Genomic DNA, 14234 nt, shown 5'->3' with positions numbered 1-14234 from the left:
CCGATATGGCTCCCTGCGATTTTTTTCTGTTCGATCGAGTCAAAAAACCACTACGGGGAACGCGTTTTAAGTCGAAAGGAAGTAATGGAAAAATCGAAAACCGTGCAGAGGTAGATGTACTCAAGACGGAGTAACTTTTACAAATGTCAAGTTATGGCGATAAAATTTGGTGGAAATGTCAATGATAGATGTGGCAACCTAACCAAAAAAAAACAGAACTCAAATCAGCTGACTCAGAGCATCCTGGTGTTAATTCCGAGAACTTTTTGATATGTTTTTAACATGGCTTAATATTAATGAATATATCTTCAACATCAAATGCCTTTTGTTTCACAACACTTAAAAAAACCGCACATTTTAAGCTATGACGATTTTATTATAAACTTTTTCTTTTTTACTTATATCTTTTTTATAAAGTTTCGACAAATTTTATGAAGTTAAGTTATTTCACTTTTGATAATTAAGGGTAATGTTTATTTACCTTACTTATGGTAATAACTCAAAAAGCATGTTTTAGAGTTGTATCAATTTTAAAATAAGGGAGCGATATATACCGTATATTCGCAAATTACGCAAAATTAATTAATTCATCACAAATATGTGTGTATATATATATGTGTGTGTTCAATGAGTAATATTTGTATAAAATATATAATCAATAACTTGATTAATAATCTACGCCTTTTATAATAATTATTGTGTCATTATTGTCGATAATTAACCAAACAATTATATTTAGCTATATACGTAATTCTGGGTTAATTTATGGTTGAAATCATAAAACAATATAGGATTGAAATTATTTAACATGTATCGATTTACATTATCCACTCATATTACCTATACGGGGGGTCCTCGTATAAGTACCTATAAGTGGCCAGCACCTCTTTTTATCTTGGTAACTAACAGAAATGGATTTAATTAATATTTAATATCACATTAAACACAGTTCTAACTAAACTCTGTTGTAAGCATAGTGATCCTTTTGAAAAATTATCTATAGGTTTCACAATAAATAAAATTGTGTATTGGAAACGGTTCACTCACGTTTTTGTTCTTAACAATTTGTGTTAAATTTTTTAACTTATTCAGGTGTTAATTTAACACAATGTGATTATGTTATTTAAAGATTTTATGTTAAATTGATATTCAACATATTTAAGATAAATGAATAAAATGTAGATTAAATAACATCTCATAAATGTTAATTTTAGTGAAAAAAAATTCTTCCATGGTTTGTTTACAAACTGTGTCGATATTATCCTTTTTTTTTGTATTTATTCCTTTATATAATGTTTGCGTAACCTTCTAACATATTCATCTTGTGTTAAATTAACCTAAAAATTTGAATGGATCGTTTGAGATATGGCGCGATTTATATTAAATTTGACACTTTTTTTCCAACAGTATAGAAAACTGAGAGATAATGCATAATTTTTGCAAAATAAATATTTTGATATAATAAAAGTTATAGCGTCCGTTCTAACGAATACAACGATGTACAATATAACAAAATTAATGTAAATTTATTTTAAATACAAATTATACAAATTGTTTTGTTTTAAAGCTTTGCGGGACTGTTACTTTTTCAGTTTTGGCACCGCTGTGCGCGGCGCGGGCGGTGTGGCCAATTTCTGACTCAAATCGATCCGATCATCTGATCAGATTACATATAATAAAGAGTTTAGTTAAAACCATTTAATTTGATATTACATTTATTAGATGTATCTGTGTTAGTTTACAAGACAAAAAGGTGTGGCCTTATACAGGGACCTCGTATATGCCATTGTAGCTTCCAAATAAAGGAAGAACAGAGGGAAGAATAGAGAGCGGATAAGCGAACAAGAAATAGCCGTGTAAAGCATTCTTTTGTTGGAATTTTTACTATGACGTCTTACGTCAAGTTTGTAATATCATGTTAGCAACAATTCTGTTTCCGCTACGCGGAAATTTCCATTATACAGAATTAAAGAAGCTTTGCGTTTCGCGGTTTATCTCCGTACCTAGACCTATTATTAAAATGCTAACGTTTCGTGAACATTGCAGGTCACTTCATTAGGGCGAGGAGCAACCTGATACTGGGATCTAGACGGAGATAACACCCGTGAAACACATAGCTTCAAAAGTACTATTACAGGATTATTTATGAGAATTATGATAAACGGATAACACCGTGTTCTTCTTCTTCTTCTTCTTTTTCAGTATATTATAGCACAATTTAACAATGCGTAACACTGTTAATTTTTTTGACAATAAAGTTGATGACATACATAATAAATAAAAATACACAAAATTTATTTGGTAAAATTAATTGTGTATCGCAATTCATTTCTACGGTTTAGTTTATACATAGCTGCGAATTCGCAAAATTTCCTATTATTGTAGCGGGCTGCCTTGGCTATAATGGCATTAATCCGTTCGATTCGCAATGTGTTATGCTGCATTAAATGTGCATTATTGCGGTGTTTACAGACAGTCGGTGTGCACGGGACAGCATGGGTCGCATAGTAATCAGTCCATTTCATAGCGTATCCATCGTTTAATGACTCGCGAAGCAAGCAGCACCGTTATATGCAAAATGGAATAGTACATGTTTTACGCAAGCTATCGACCGCGCGCGTTCCTCCTCTACCTATGCAATCCAAATTCAAATACGTGGCATTTCGCATAATCTCCATTTGACGCTGATACAGACTTGATTCAGTTTACGGCTTCATCGACGGCTTAATTATTTACAAACGGATGACGATTTCACGCAAGGAAAAATCTTGAAGCTCTTTCTCGGAATAACATAAGTATCATAAATCATAGATGAAGATACCAATGGAGATACTTACAAAGATCACTATAATCGTGTCACCGGGCAACGCGACTCTTTGCGGCTGTTGAATAACATCCCCGAAGTTACGTCCCCATCGCGGAGTATCGTATAGCACAGGAGGTACAAGAATGATCAAGTTACTTTGCAGCAGCTCCGGAGCGGATGGTCCTGGTGAAACAGGTTTATTCTGCAATAACAGTAAAACATAACATTCATAATATACATAGCATTCTTAATATAAATTCTATATATGGTTAGCTGGAACGGGTAAGTTATTAATATTTCCTGTTAACAAAATTAAATTAAAGTTAATGGTCTATAAAATTAATTTAATTACGTTAAAGGCTGCATGAACAAAAAACTTATAATTTAGTTAAAAGTGGAATCAATATTAAATTAATAGTTAAATTCAAAATATGCATTTATATTAAACATTAAAACGTAATTTTTTTTAATTAGTTACTAATAAAAAACAATTATCATATAGACTATCAAATAAATTTAATATTTCATTTATAAAATGTTCATATAAAATACCAAAAATATATGTTAGTTTTTTTACATATTTTAAATGGAAATATATTTTTAAAAAATTATAATAAATTAACCAATAATAGTTAACAATTCATATAAAAAGAATTACACAAAAAGTGTAAATAAAGATAGTGATTATTAGGTAGGTATTAATAGATAATTATTATAAAAGAATATCCGCGTTATATATATACACATTATTTAAATATGTAAAACCTTAATTAACAAAACCGTCTTTTTAAAATAAATTGTTCTATTTGTGTGAAACTTGAGAGAAATGCAAGTAACCTTACACTAGCAAAACATGTCCATTATGACCTTTTTCTAATTGTCTATAAATTATTATTAAAAATTGTATAGAAAAAAGAAATATTAATGCTCAAAAATAAAAAAGTTTAATTTACAAAGGGAAAAGCTAATAAGTTAAAATTAATGTGTTTTACTAAATAACAATAGTTAAAGTTAAAAGTTAACTCATTTGAAATTAATTAAAAAATTACAAGTTAAGTTAAGAGTTATTAACTTTTTAACTTTATTATTTAATTCATTCATTAGTTATTATTGAAAACTAGTCATTAATTAATTAACTATTATAGTTACTACCCAACCTTGATAGTTAGGTATCGGCGATTGATTTTGCGGTGACGTAAAAGATAAACGATGCATGATTTCTGTGAAAATAATAATTGATTACTAAGCGGAGAAGTATTTTCACTATGAGATCGATTATATATATATATATATCTTGTTAACGGAGAAAGATCTTCTTAATTCTGAATTTGCATATTTTGTGACTACGTACATAGTTGAAAAATTTACGTTAAATTTAATACATTTCACGTCTCAAACATTTCATTCAATTTTTTGTGTTAATTTAACACAAGATGTATTAAAGAATAATAGAAATACTCGCGTATTTGAGGAAATCGTCGATATCATCATTTGTTTTTAGGCAATATTTCTTTAACAAAAACTAAAAATAACACTTTAGCGTATTTTATATTATTTTTAACGTATTTAGAGACATAAATACGTTGAGAAACATAAATACAAACTATATGATGCCTTCCAGATGATAGTAGTTTTTATACTATTGTTTGCAATTTTCAGTAATTAACTTTTTTATAAGATAAATAAAAATAAGTGTCTGACAAAATGGACCTCAAAACTGATATAGTAGCAATGTCATATATTCCTATTCTCTTTCTTTCACGAGAAACATCTATAGAAAATACTTATACATGTGGATACGAGACTTTCTAGACTTTTTTCATTTCAATGTAAAACGTTTTTTGTTAAGAAGAATCAAAGTTTCATTTTTTAACGACTATTTGGGGATTATTTTTATATTTTCCTATGTATTTTTTTTCATGGAAACCGAAAATTATAATAATGAAACTATACTCATAAAAATTGATACATTGTATGAAAGAATAAGATGTTTATTCACATCGTTACAAGATCGCTATGAGTTATGCTTCAGTAATTTTAGAAACTAATTCAGTGTTGGATACACCTCTCTAAATTAATTTAAATTATTATTAGTTTAAATGATTGAAGCACAAATGACAGCTATTTCATAACGATATGAATAAGAATTTTATTCAATGCACCAATTTTTTCCCTGAGTGTGTAGCTTTATTATTGTGATAACTTTCGATTTCCACGAAAAAAAATACATAAGAAATAAAATAATCTCCGAACGGTCACAAAAAAATGGTATTACCCTTCTGGATATATATGCATATAAAAAAAGGTACAACTTTATGCTGTTTTGCAAAACACAAACATGTAACGCAACAATTTTTGGAAGGGGGGGATTTTCCCGTAAATACAGGAATACCTTCAACTCCGATAGGACTATTTGATACAATATCGCAATAACTACAATAACGCACAATAACTATATAAAGATATGACTAACTATCTTACAGTTTATCTTACAGACAAGTGTGCCGGTTTACGCTACACTCCGATTTTATGTTTAAAACCGTATTACAATAAAAATAAAAAAAAAGTGATACTAAAATAGATTTAAAAAATTACAAATATGTAATTATACAATATCTAATATTATCAATAATGTGCTCATTATAATTTAAACTACAATTTGTAAATGAAAACTGTAAGAATATCATTTTCGCAACTGCAGAATTAGGTTTTTGCTAATTTTATATAAACAATTTTGTAAAAACAAGCAACAAAAATGAATTATGGGTTCTTACTTTTTAATCATTTAAAGAAATCATATATGTTTCAAAGTGCAATTTAATTTCCAAGAAATAAGGAGAAGTCTCTTTACGAGATCTGCGTCAGTATCGGCAACTTTCCTCTATATAAAAATTAATATAAAAATGTAATACTGCTACAATTTGAAAGCAAATTGTGGAAGCATATTTTTTCATGCACACTGTTAATTAAATCTATAGTGTCAAATTTAACTTTTAATGTGAGTCGCCCCAATGCTCCTACTCAATTATATTGTTATTTTATACTAAAACAATGGTTATATTTGACACTACACAGTGTCAATGTGACATTATACAGTGTCAAATTTAATTATCGTTTTAGTAAAAAATAATGATGTATTTAGTAGGAGCAGTGGTGACTCACATTAAATTAAATTTGACACTATAGATTTAACAGTGCACAATACAATTAATCTTTGTAATGTGTTAAATTAATATTTTATCCATACATTTTATTCGTTTATATTTTTAAAAAATTTATATTTTAAATTATTTGTATTATTTTTATTTATTTACTTCCTTACAAATTGTGTTATCTTTACATTAAAAAATGTTGACTATTGATTTAACATAAACTATTCGAATTACCCAATCATATTATATTAAATTAATACTTGGATATGTCAAAAATTTTATACAAAAATTTTAACAAGGATCGGTTTTAACACAAATACAAAATATTTCTTATTGTGTATATCATATTTACTTACTTTAATAGCCGCTTTTACTAACTTCTGGTATTGCTTTAAGTATATCGTAAGTGTATGCGGGCCAAAAATTGTTGATGCGCCTTCATATCTTTGTATCTGAAAGTTAATATTTCAGCGACTATTATATGCATTATGCATCGGGATATGTTTCAGGAAAAAATAAATCCGAGTTCAAAGAGAATCGATCGATGATTTTACGTGCCATTTATCCCGCCAGTTATCAAAAAACTTGTCAGAAAATGACATATGTATATGAGACCAAGAAATTTTGATATAGCGGCATGTTACAATACGAGGATAGTTTGAAAAGTTCTCGGCCTGACACAGAAATAACACCACAAATATATCAAACCGCTATAATTTTAGACAAGTTTGATTCTTTACTAGGCTACTGTTAAAATTTTAAGACAGATGAGTACATTAGTTTCTTCGTTTTGTTCATGTATATGTAAAGTAACCTGCAACTTTTGGTTCCATCATGACAATGCACCCGCTCATATTTCTTCAATGTTGCAGTCGCAAAATTCCATGAATTGCAATGGTTCCGCAAGCACCGTATTTCACCAGATTTCACGTGATCTGGTGAAATATGCAATTGAAGAAATGTGAACGGGTGTATTGTCATGATGGAACCAAAAGTTGGTTGATTGCTTTAACAAAACAAAGAAACTAATGAACGCATTTGTCAGAAATTTTAACAGTAGCTCTGTTAAGGATCAAACTTGTTTAAAATTACAGCAGTTTGGTATTTGTGGCGTCATTTCTGTGTCAGGCCGAGAACTTTTCAAACTAAATATCCCCGTATAAATATTATAGGTGTAAATACCTATTATACGTATTATAAATCGCGATAACTAATCTAACAGGTTCTGCGTGAAAGCCTTAAAAATGGTCTCGATTCTCGAGCGAATTGCCTTTGCTTAGTAACAACAATGAAAAGTTTACTTGATACTCCTCAGGTGTGGTTATGTAATCGCTGTAAGTATTGCAGAGCCCTGCGACTATTACGGATGTTTCGTCGTCGGATGCATCGCTCATAACTTTCCTGATAGTCTCTTGCAATCTTCTTCCGGACATTGTCGTAAATTCACCGGGCACGCCAGCGATGACGACGTTCCCGATTATGGCGACTTGCGTCGAGACAATTTTCGGCTGCCATTGATAAGGGAGTTTCATCTGAAATCATTAGTCATTGTCCAACAATTCAGTGCGTGACACCGACGCCGACGTAACGATTTCAAAGCGTCCAATTACGCCACGCTGTGTATCACGCAGTACTGACACATCCGTTTTCTGTCCATATAAATTACGACTCATTACTTATCTAAACGCGATAATTTACATTCAATCCTATTGTCGGTGTTTTTTCATAGTATCTAAAGTCTGTGTTTATCGCACAATATACCTTCAATATACCAATATACAAATACCCTTTTAATCACATATTTATCTTAATTGCATTCTAATAACAATACAAGACGACAGAAAAGTTTGGCCACAAAATCAAAATGACAACAAATAACGTTAGTTTGCTACCTGAGTAGTAACGTATATTAAAAAAAAAACTAACTCTGCAGTGTTAATTACATTTTATTAAATTCTGTAAAGACTTTGCAAAGAATTTGCATCAATTGATAAACTAAAAAAACTCTTTAAAGGGTTTTCAATTATTGATAAACTGAAGACTTCTCTATCAATTGCCTAGAAAAATTTATTCATGGAAAGATATGTGACCATCAAGAAAATTATATGCAGTTTACGATATTTCCGTATCTTGATGTATAATCGTTAATTGCCAATGTTTCGAGAACATTGCAGTTCACAAAATATCGGCAATTAATGGCAGCCCTAAAGAAAGTGGAAGCTTCAAAAGTAATACGTGAGATGTTCTCGAATTCATCGTTAATACTTCCGAAAGCATTATAAGTTTGTATTAAAGCTAAAGATAACCATTTTAAATGTTACTTATTTTATTTTTGACATTTAATAAGATATAACTAACACTCCAAAGTCTATTTTTTTTTAAATATATATTACTTTTAGTAATTTAATAAATACAAAACTTTGTAGGTAAATCTTTTTGTCTTCTTATATTAACTGAACATTGTAGTAGATTTTGGGATCTTATGGATGACGAAGTGGATTTGGTAGAAAGGTAGACTTACCCGACCAGTGGCTAATAAAATAGGTTTCGGGCTCTGACAACGAATATCGTCTTCCGTGGGGGCGGCCAAAAAGTTTCGTACAGCATTCCAAAGGGGATTCGACGTTGTTGTTCCTTGCTCAAAAGCGAACGAGCCAGGTCCATCAGTTGTACCAGCTGCAAAGCTATAACCCATTGCAGGTACGCAGCCGCGTATCTATGAAAAAAAAACTCGAATAAATCCTTCCTTTATCAAGAATTTACTCTCAGAATTATAGACGACAATCGTTATTTACCTCCTCAACCTTTTTCGTAGTCTCATTATAAAATTCTGCAGATTGTTCCGACATATTGACATATTGATGAACTACTCGCACTGGTCCAATCACTTCCATCGCTTCGTTATTTTGCCATAATCTCTACGAAACGAAGGAAATTTTATACGAACAAGATAAGAGAGAAATTTGTTTATATTAAAGAATTTTTCTATTAAAGAATATGTTTTATTTTCTATATTGATGTCGTTATCAATTAAGTTAATCACTAATTAAACACTTTTAAAATTGATACAATTGGTCTTTATAATAACAATTATGTAATTTATTATTATATGTACTGTTATTTATTAACACTAATCAAGTAAATTTTTAAACTATTAATTTATTTACATAGTAGAACAATGAAAATTATCGAGCGCGTATTTAAAGAAATTTCGATTATGTATCTACGAGCCACTTATATGATTTATAAGTATTATGAAAAGTAAAAAGTTCTCATTCATCATATATGCATTTCCACTAGTACGTGGAAAATGAGAAGATAACAATTTGATTATAATCGATTGTGAAGAAGATAGAGGATGAAAGTGCATATTCGTGTTGATTATAAAAATTCTTTGAATAAGATTGCGATCTTCAATCTTCTCATATAGGCAAACTAATGATGCAGAAGTATACGAAAGTTTTGCATATAATATATATAGCACATAAGCAAACAAATAAAAAAAGCAATAAAGATTATATCGTCAGAATAAAACTGATATCCGGATATGATTGTGATTATCATGAAAGTTAATCTAGTATCGATCATAATAATAGTTCTTATGATAATAGTTATTAGATTCTTGCGTATTTCATAGAAATATGAAAGTGAAACGTTGCACAATTCGCAAAGGAACTGTAAACGATTATGCCGTTTTGTGCAATTATTTAACTAAAATATCTTTTTCAACATGTTATTCGTATGGAGTATAGCATTATTTCAAAAAGTAAACGGAAAGACAAGAAGTGAAATTTATATTACCGTACTTATTACAATATTAAATTATAATAATTATATTATCGTTTTAGCACTGAATAAATAATTTACAAATAAATATGATGTATATCATTCAATTAATTAATCTACAGTAATCTAATTGAACTTTTCAACGTTTACTTTGATCATTTATTTAGAGAAAACACAAAGTTCGATTTTAAATGAACCTGTTGTGGATTATTACAAATTTCATGAATTCTATGTATGCATATGACAAAGGAATGAACTAACACATGCCTATCTTTTAATTAAAATGCACTGTTTATGTTTATTAAAGTATTCTCTTTATTTAGTCATTATGTTTCGTGATTTTCATTACGATTAAAAAAGGCAACAGATATTACAAAAATAAAATAAATAACGTTTTTAGCTATTCTTTTTTTATTACTTTATTTTTTTATTATTTAACAAAAATGTATCTGTCTGAAAACAATGCAGAGCAAATATATACTAAAATAATGCAGCATCAGAGCAGATGCTTCGTGAAATATCTGTAACATGATATAATAACAACATATAACAATAACAATAAATAAAATTATATATTTTTTAATGGAAACCATATCGCTCATGCTACAGCTATAACAGAAGATAAAGTTTTCCAGGAAATGAGTTTAAATGTTTTGAATAGTTGAAATTTTGTAATATTAATTTTAAAATCCAATTTTGGTGTAACACCTGATTACAAAGAAGTAAAATGATGTCCTTTTGTAGTATGTTTCTTATGTTTCCGTTCTTTTTTGCAAGCAACTGAAAAGTGGCGATTTTTTACAATTATATAATATCATAATTGCAGCAAATAATTGATCGATAATTGTCAAATCGCATCTTAACACTATACATAAAGGAAGAAAATAGCAGGAAAACTCTATCAAGGGAGCTATTGCTTCGCCTTTTTAATCAAATTCGGGAGGAAATCGTAGGAAAAGGCAGTATATAGAAAATTAAACTAGGAGAGAGAGAGCGAGAGAGAGAAAGAGAGAAACGGCATAAAGACGGCGGAAGTCGGAGGATGTTTCGAAAAGTAGAAAAACATGGCTAATATTTCTTTGATGCAGCGATATCAGGAGGCGCATCAGGAGGCGCGGAATGCACGCGAGCGAGCACGCACGCACTCATAGACATATTACATACACGCGTAGGCGTGAAACGCATCCGTCGTATAACGTCCGGCCGGTATACAACACCTTCTACGGCTGTAGAAACTGTTTCTCGCTCTCCTTTGTGATGCTAATACCTTTTCACGAAACTGACGATGGCTCGCCGGTCGTGCCCCCGTCACGCTTAAGGAGCATGCGAATATATGTTAATTATCGCGGCAGTGAAGGCTTAGCCGCGCGTCCCTAGCTCCTGTATTACGAACTGCGAGAGGCGAAAGCACGCTGAAATGCCGCTCTGTTCGGTTCGTGCCGAGCTGGACTCGCTGGATGCCCGGCATGAATACGTCCGAATACATACGTCTTTACCTGCTTTGATATACATATAGCATTCTGATTGCTCGCTTTTCCCCGGTAGCCGGTAGTCGGTAGCTGGTAGCCGGTAGTCGCGGTGTTAATAATTCGTTCCTGCAACGCACCGCTACGGTATATCATGTATAGAGTTAAAAAATTCTCGGTAAAAATAAAATCGGAGAAGGTAACAAAGAATATTACCGTATTATACCAATAGTACGAGAAATTACGAGAATTTATAAGAAAATTCAGTATTAACGTTTATTTGTTGATTGTTTGCTTAAAACAACATGTAAATTTAATTTACTGCGATTAAAAAAGCATAAAAGTGTTAGCCAGGATCTACAATAGGTTTTTAAGCCTTAAACCATAAGAAATGAACGAATCATAGTCGAGAATCGATTATTCTCTTCGCATTCGACTATAATTGGTCAATTTCTTAGTTTAAGGCTTAAAACACTTATTGCAGATCCGGGCTTATAAATTAAGATTATGTAATTTTATTTATTTTTAAAGAATTTAAGGGAGGTGCATTATTTAACACGTATCCTTGGACACGAGTCATTCACCGCGGCCGGTACTTAGAGGCTTTCCTCTGTACAAGAGCTGTGAGTGGCTCGTGTCCAATCGAGTGCATCTAATCGAATTCGCTATTTTTAAAATCTTTTCTCTCTTTTTTCTGCCTCTAAGACCGAAATGCTGCCAAAGTAAGAAAAATCTGCAGAATATAGGGACTTTAATAAAAATATCCTTTATAAATTGGTGTATTTTATTACAAGAGTACTACAACCACTCGCTGAGCTTTTGCATCTGATTGACATATTCCGTTAGATCTAAAAATATAGACCAAATATAAATATAAGAGCTCACTGAGCGCTCAGTGAGTGATCATAGTACTGAATGCACCTATTCATGAAACTTTATCCTTAGGATGGGAAGTGAAAAGCGAAAATTTTTACCATTGAAGTTAGTGGAGAAATTTTTAACTTTTCATTTTTTATCTGAGGGAAAAAAGTTTCATGATTGATGCTCTGAGCGCAGTATGCAATAATATTCCAACGAATCTCACCACGATATCAAGTTATACTATCATCAAATATACGATTGGTAATTCTAACATTCAACATATATGCAATATGTGCATTATAGTAAAACAATTTCAAAATGTAAAATTATTTTTATTTCATGCAAATTATAAATTCTCATAAAATTTCGGAAAAATAATGGCTCGGAAAAATACCGGTAATTTATCAAAATATTCTCATTCTTTCTGACGTAATATACCACCTTCGGAACTCTAATCATGTAATCAGCAATTCTCTTATTCCGCGAGCTTTAATCGTGATCACTATTTATACTTTTTTATTTCTGTCAATATTATTATGCTGAATGGTGGAATATTTTTCACCACGCGTTCTCGCTGAGAACCGACTAGCTTGCGAATTTAATCCGCTCTTTGATTCTGACGATTTTATTTCCTTACGCGGTTTATTTAAGGATGAAACGCAAATTTTTTAGTTACATATATTCTACTGAGCGTTTCTCTCTCGAAACGTACTACCGCATAATTAGTCCCTTTTGCAGAGCGATTATTTTTTTACAGCTTATTGAAGGACTGATTATCGCGTATTATTCATAAAAGCACGAAGCTTCGTGCTATCGGACGTATACACTTACTTGCGATTCCATAGTGACTGTCTCGTTTTAATATTGAGTTTCATTATATTTGGACACTTACTTATTTTTCGTGCATTCACAAAATTCCATTATTGACATTCAACTAATAGCGGATTCCACAGACTGCACTAGTGCCGTCTGCGCACCGAGTGCCAACTTTTTCAGTGCCACACATTCGGCTTGTGCGCACTGTATCAGTTTAAATTATCGTAGTCGACAAATGAAAACTGACCTAGTGTAGTGCTGAATTTATATTCGCACCAACCGAATGAATTGAACGAGTTCAAGAAATGTTGCGCTGTTTCTAACAGTGCAATTTAGCATAGCACCAAAGTGGCATTTGCACTCGCACCATTTGCACTGCAGCAAGTCACTAGAGCAGAGTCAGTGCATGTGTACCGAATTCGCCATAAGTTTTACTCCGTTGACTCTATAATCTTCTTTGCTTTTGGAACGAAAAATCACAATCTTGACTTAATAATTTTTAATCGTACATTTCATTTTTATTGCACGTTGCGTTGACTTGTCTGTCTGAGAAGAGCGTTATTTATTCAAATTTTATTTTATGTTTGCACATTCTACCAATTGATATGGCTCCTTACTCCTTTTTTGCTCTAAAAAATAAGGGAGACCGGGGAGAGTAGACTCATTTTTCAGTTTCGAATTTTTACAAACGAAATTAAGAGACTTATCGAAAAAATGAATTCTACGCCAGTTACTACATACATTTGATTATCTAATAATATTTTAATAATAAGGGGAAACTGATGACTAATATGAAAAAAATGCATTTTTCTAATGTATTTCATCTGATTCAACTAGTCCCGGGACCGGGGTAAGATAATCAATGGTATGGGGTAATTTGACTAACATTATTAAAATGAAGATTAATGTATATTTTAAGGTACATCTTTGGCTACATAATAACAAAAGTTTTATAAAAATGTATTTTAAACACAAACATATTTATTATAAAATAAAAAATGTATAACTTTGTACTAAATGACAATTTATCTAATCCGAATCGTTATCCGAATTATAGTTACAACAAATATAAACAAAATATACGATAAGTTACCTTTTATGCATTTAGAGTGCCCACACACATGTTCACAAAATTATCCTTTTAATTATTCTTAATATTTTCACATTATTATTACTATTTCTATTAAACTTAAAAATAATTTTACAAAAGAAAGAAGGAATGTATGAACATAATGGATATGTTTCATATATAATTATATATGTTTATGAATATTTATACATGTTTATGTATAAATGTTCGTAAACGTATATAATTTATCATATTATGTATGTTTATACATATTTGTA

At 30.8% G+C, this 14234-nt stretch overlaps 1 protein-coding gene across 5 annotated transcripts in view; it reads right to left on the bottom strand.

Annotated features, from left to right (window-relative positions):
* CDase (neutral ceramidase) overlaps window positions 1-14234 on the bottom strand; it is an 83626-nt gene that overhangs the window by 2312 nt on the left and 67080 nt on the right. For all 5 annotated transcript variants that reach the window (XM_018455661.1, XM_018455660.1, XM_018455658.1 and 2 more), the window contains exons 8-12: window positions 8754-8876; window positions 8480-8674; window positions 7260-7490; window positions 6315-6410; window positions 2838-3008 (exon numbers count right to left, since the gene is read on the bottom strand). In XM_018455661.1, the coding sequence (XP_018311163.1) occupies window positions 2838-3008; window positions 6315-6410; window positions 7260-7490; window positions 8480-8674; window positions 8754-8876 (816 nt within the window). The remainder of the gene's footprint in view (window positions 1-2837; window positions 3009-6314; window positions 6411-7259; window positions 7491-8479; window positions 8675-8753; window positions 8877-14234) is intronic.

Source organism: Mycetomoellerius zeteki, unplaced genomic scaffold (assembly GCF_001594055.1).
Source record: "Mycetomoellerius zeteki isolate Tzet28-1 unplaced genomic scaffold, Tzet1.0 scaffold50, whole genome shotgun sequence".
NCBI classification, from domain to species: domain Eukaryota; kingdom Metazoa; phylum Arthropoda; class Insecta; order Hymenoptera; family Formicidae; genus Mycetomoellerius; species Mycetomoellerius zeteki.
This window is presented reverse-complemented; position numbering and strand designations above follow the sequence as displayed.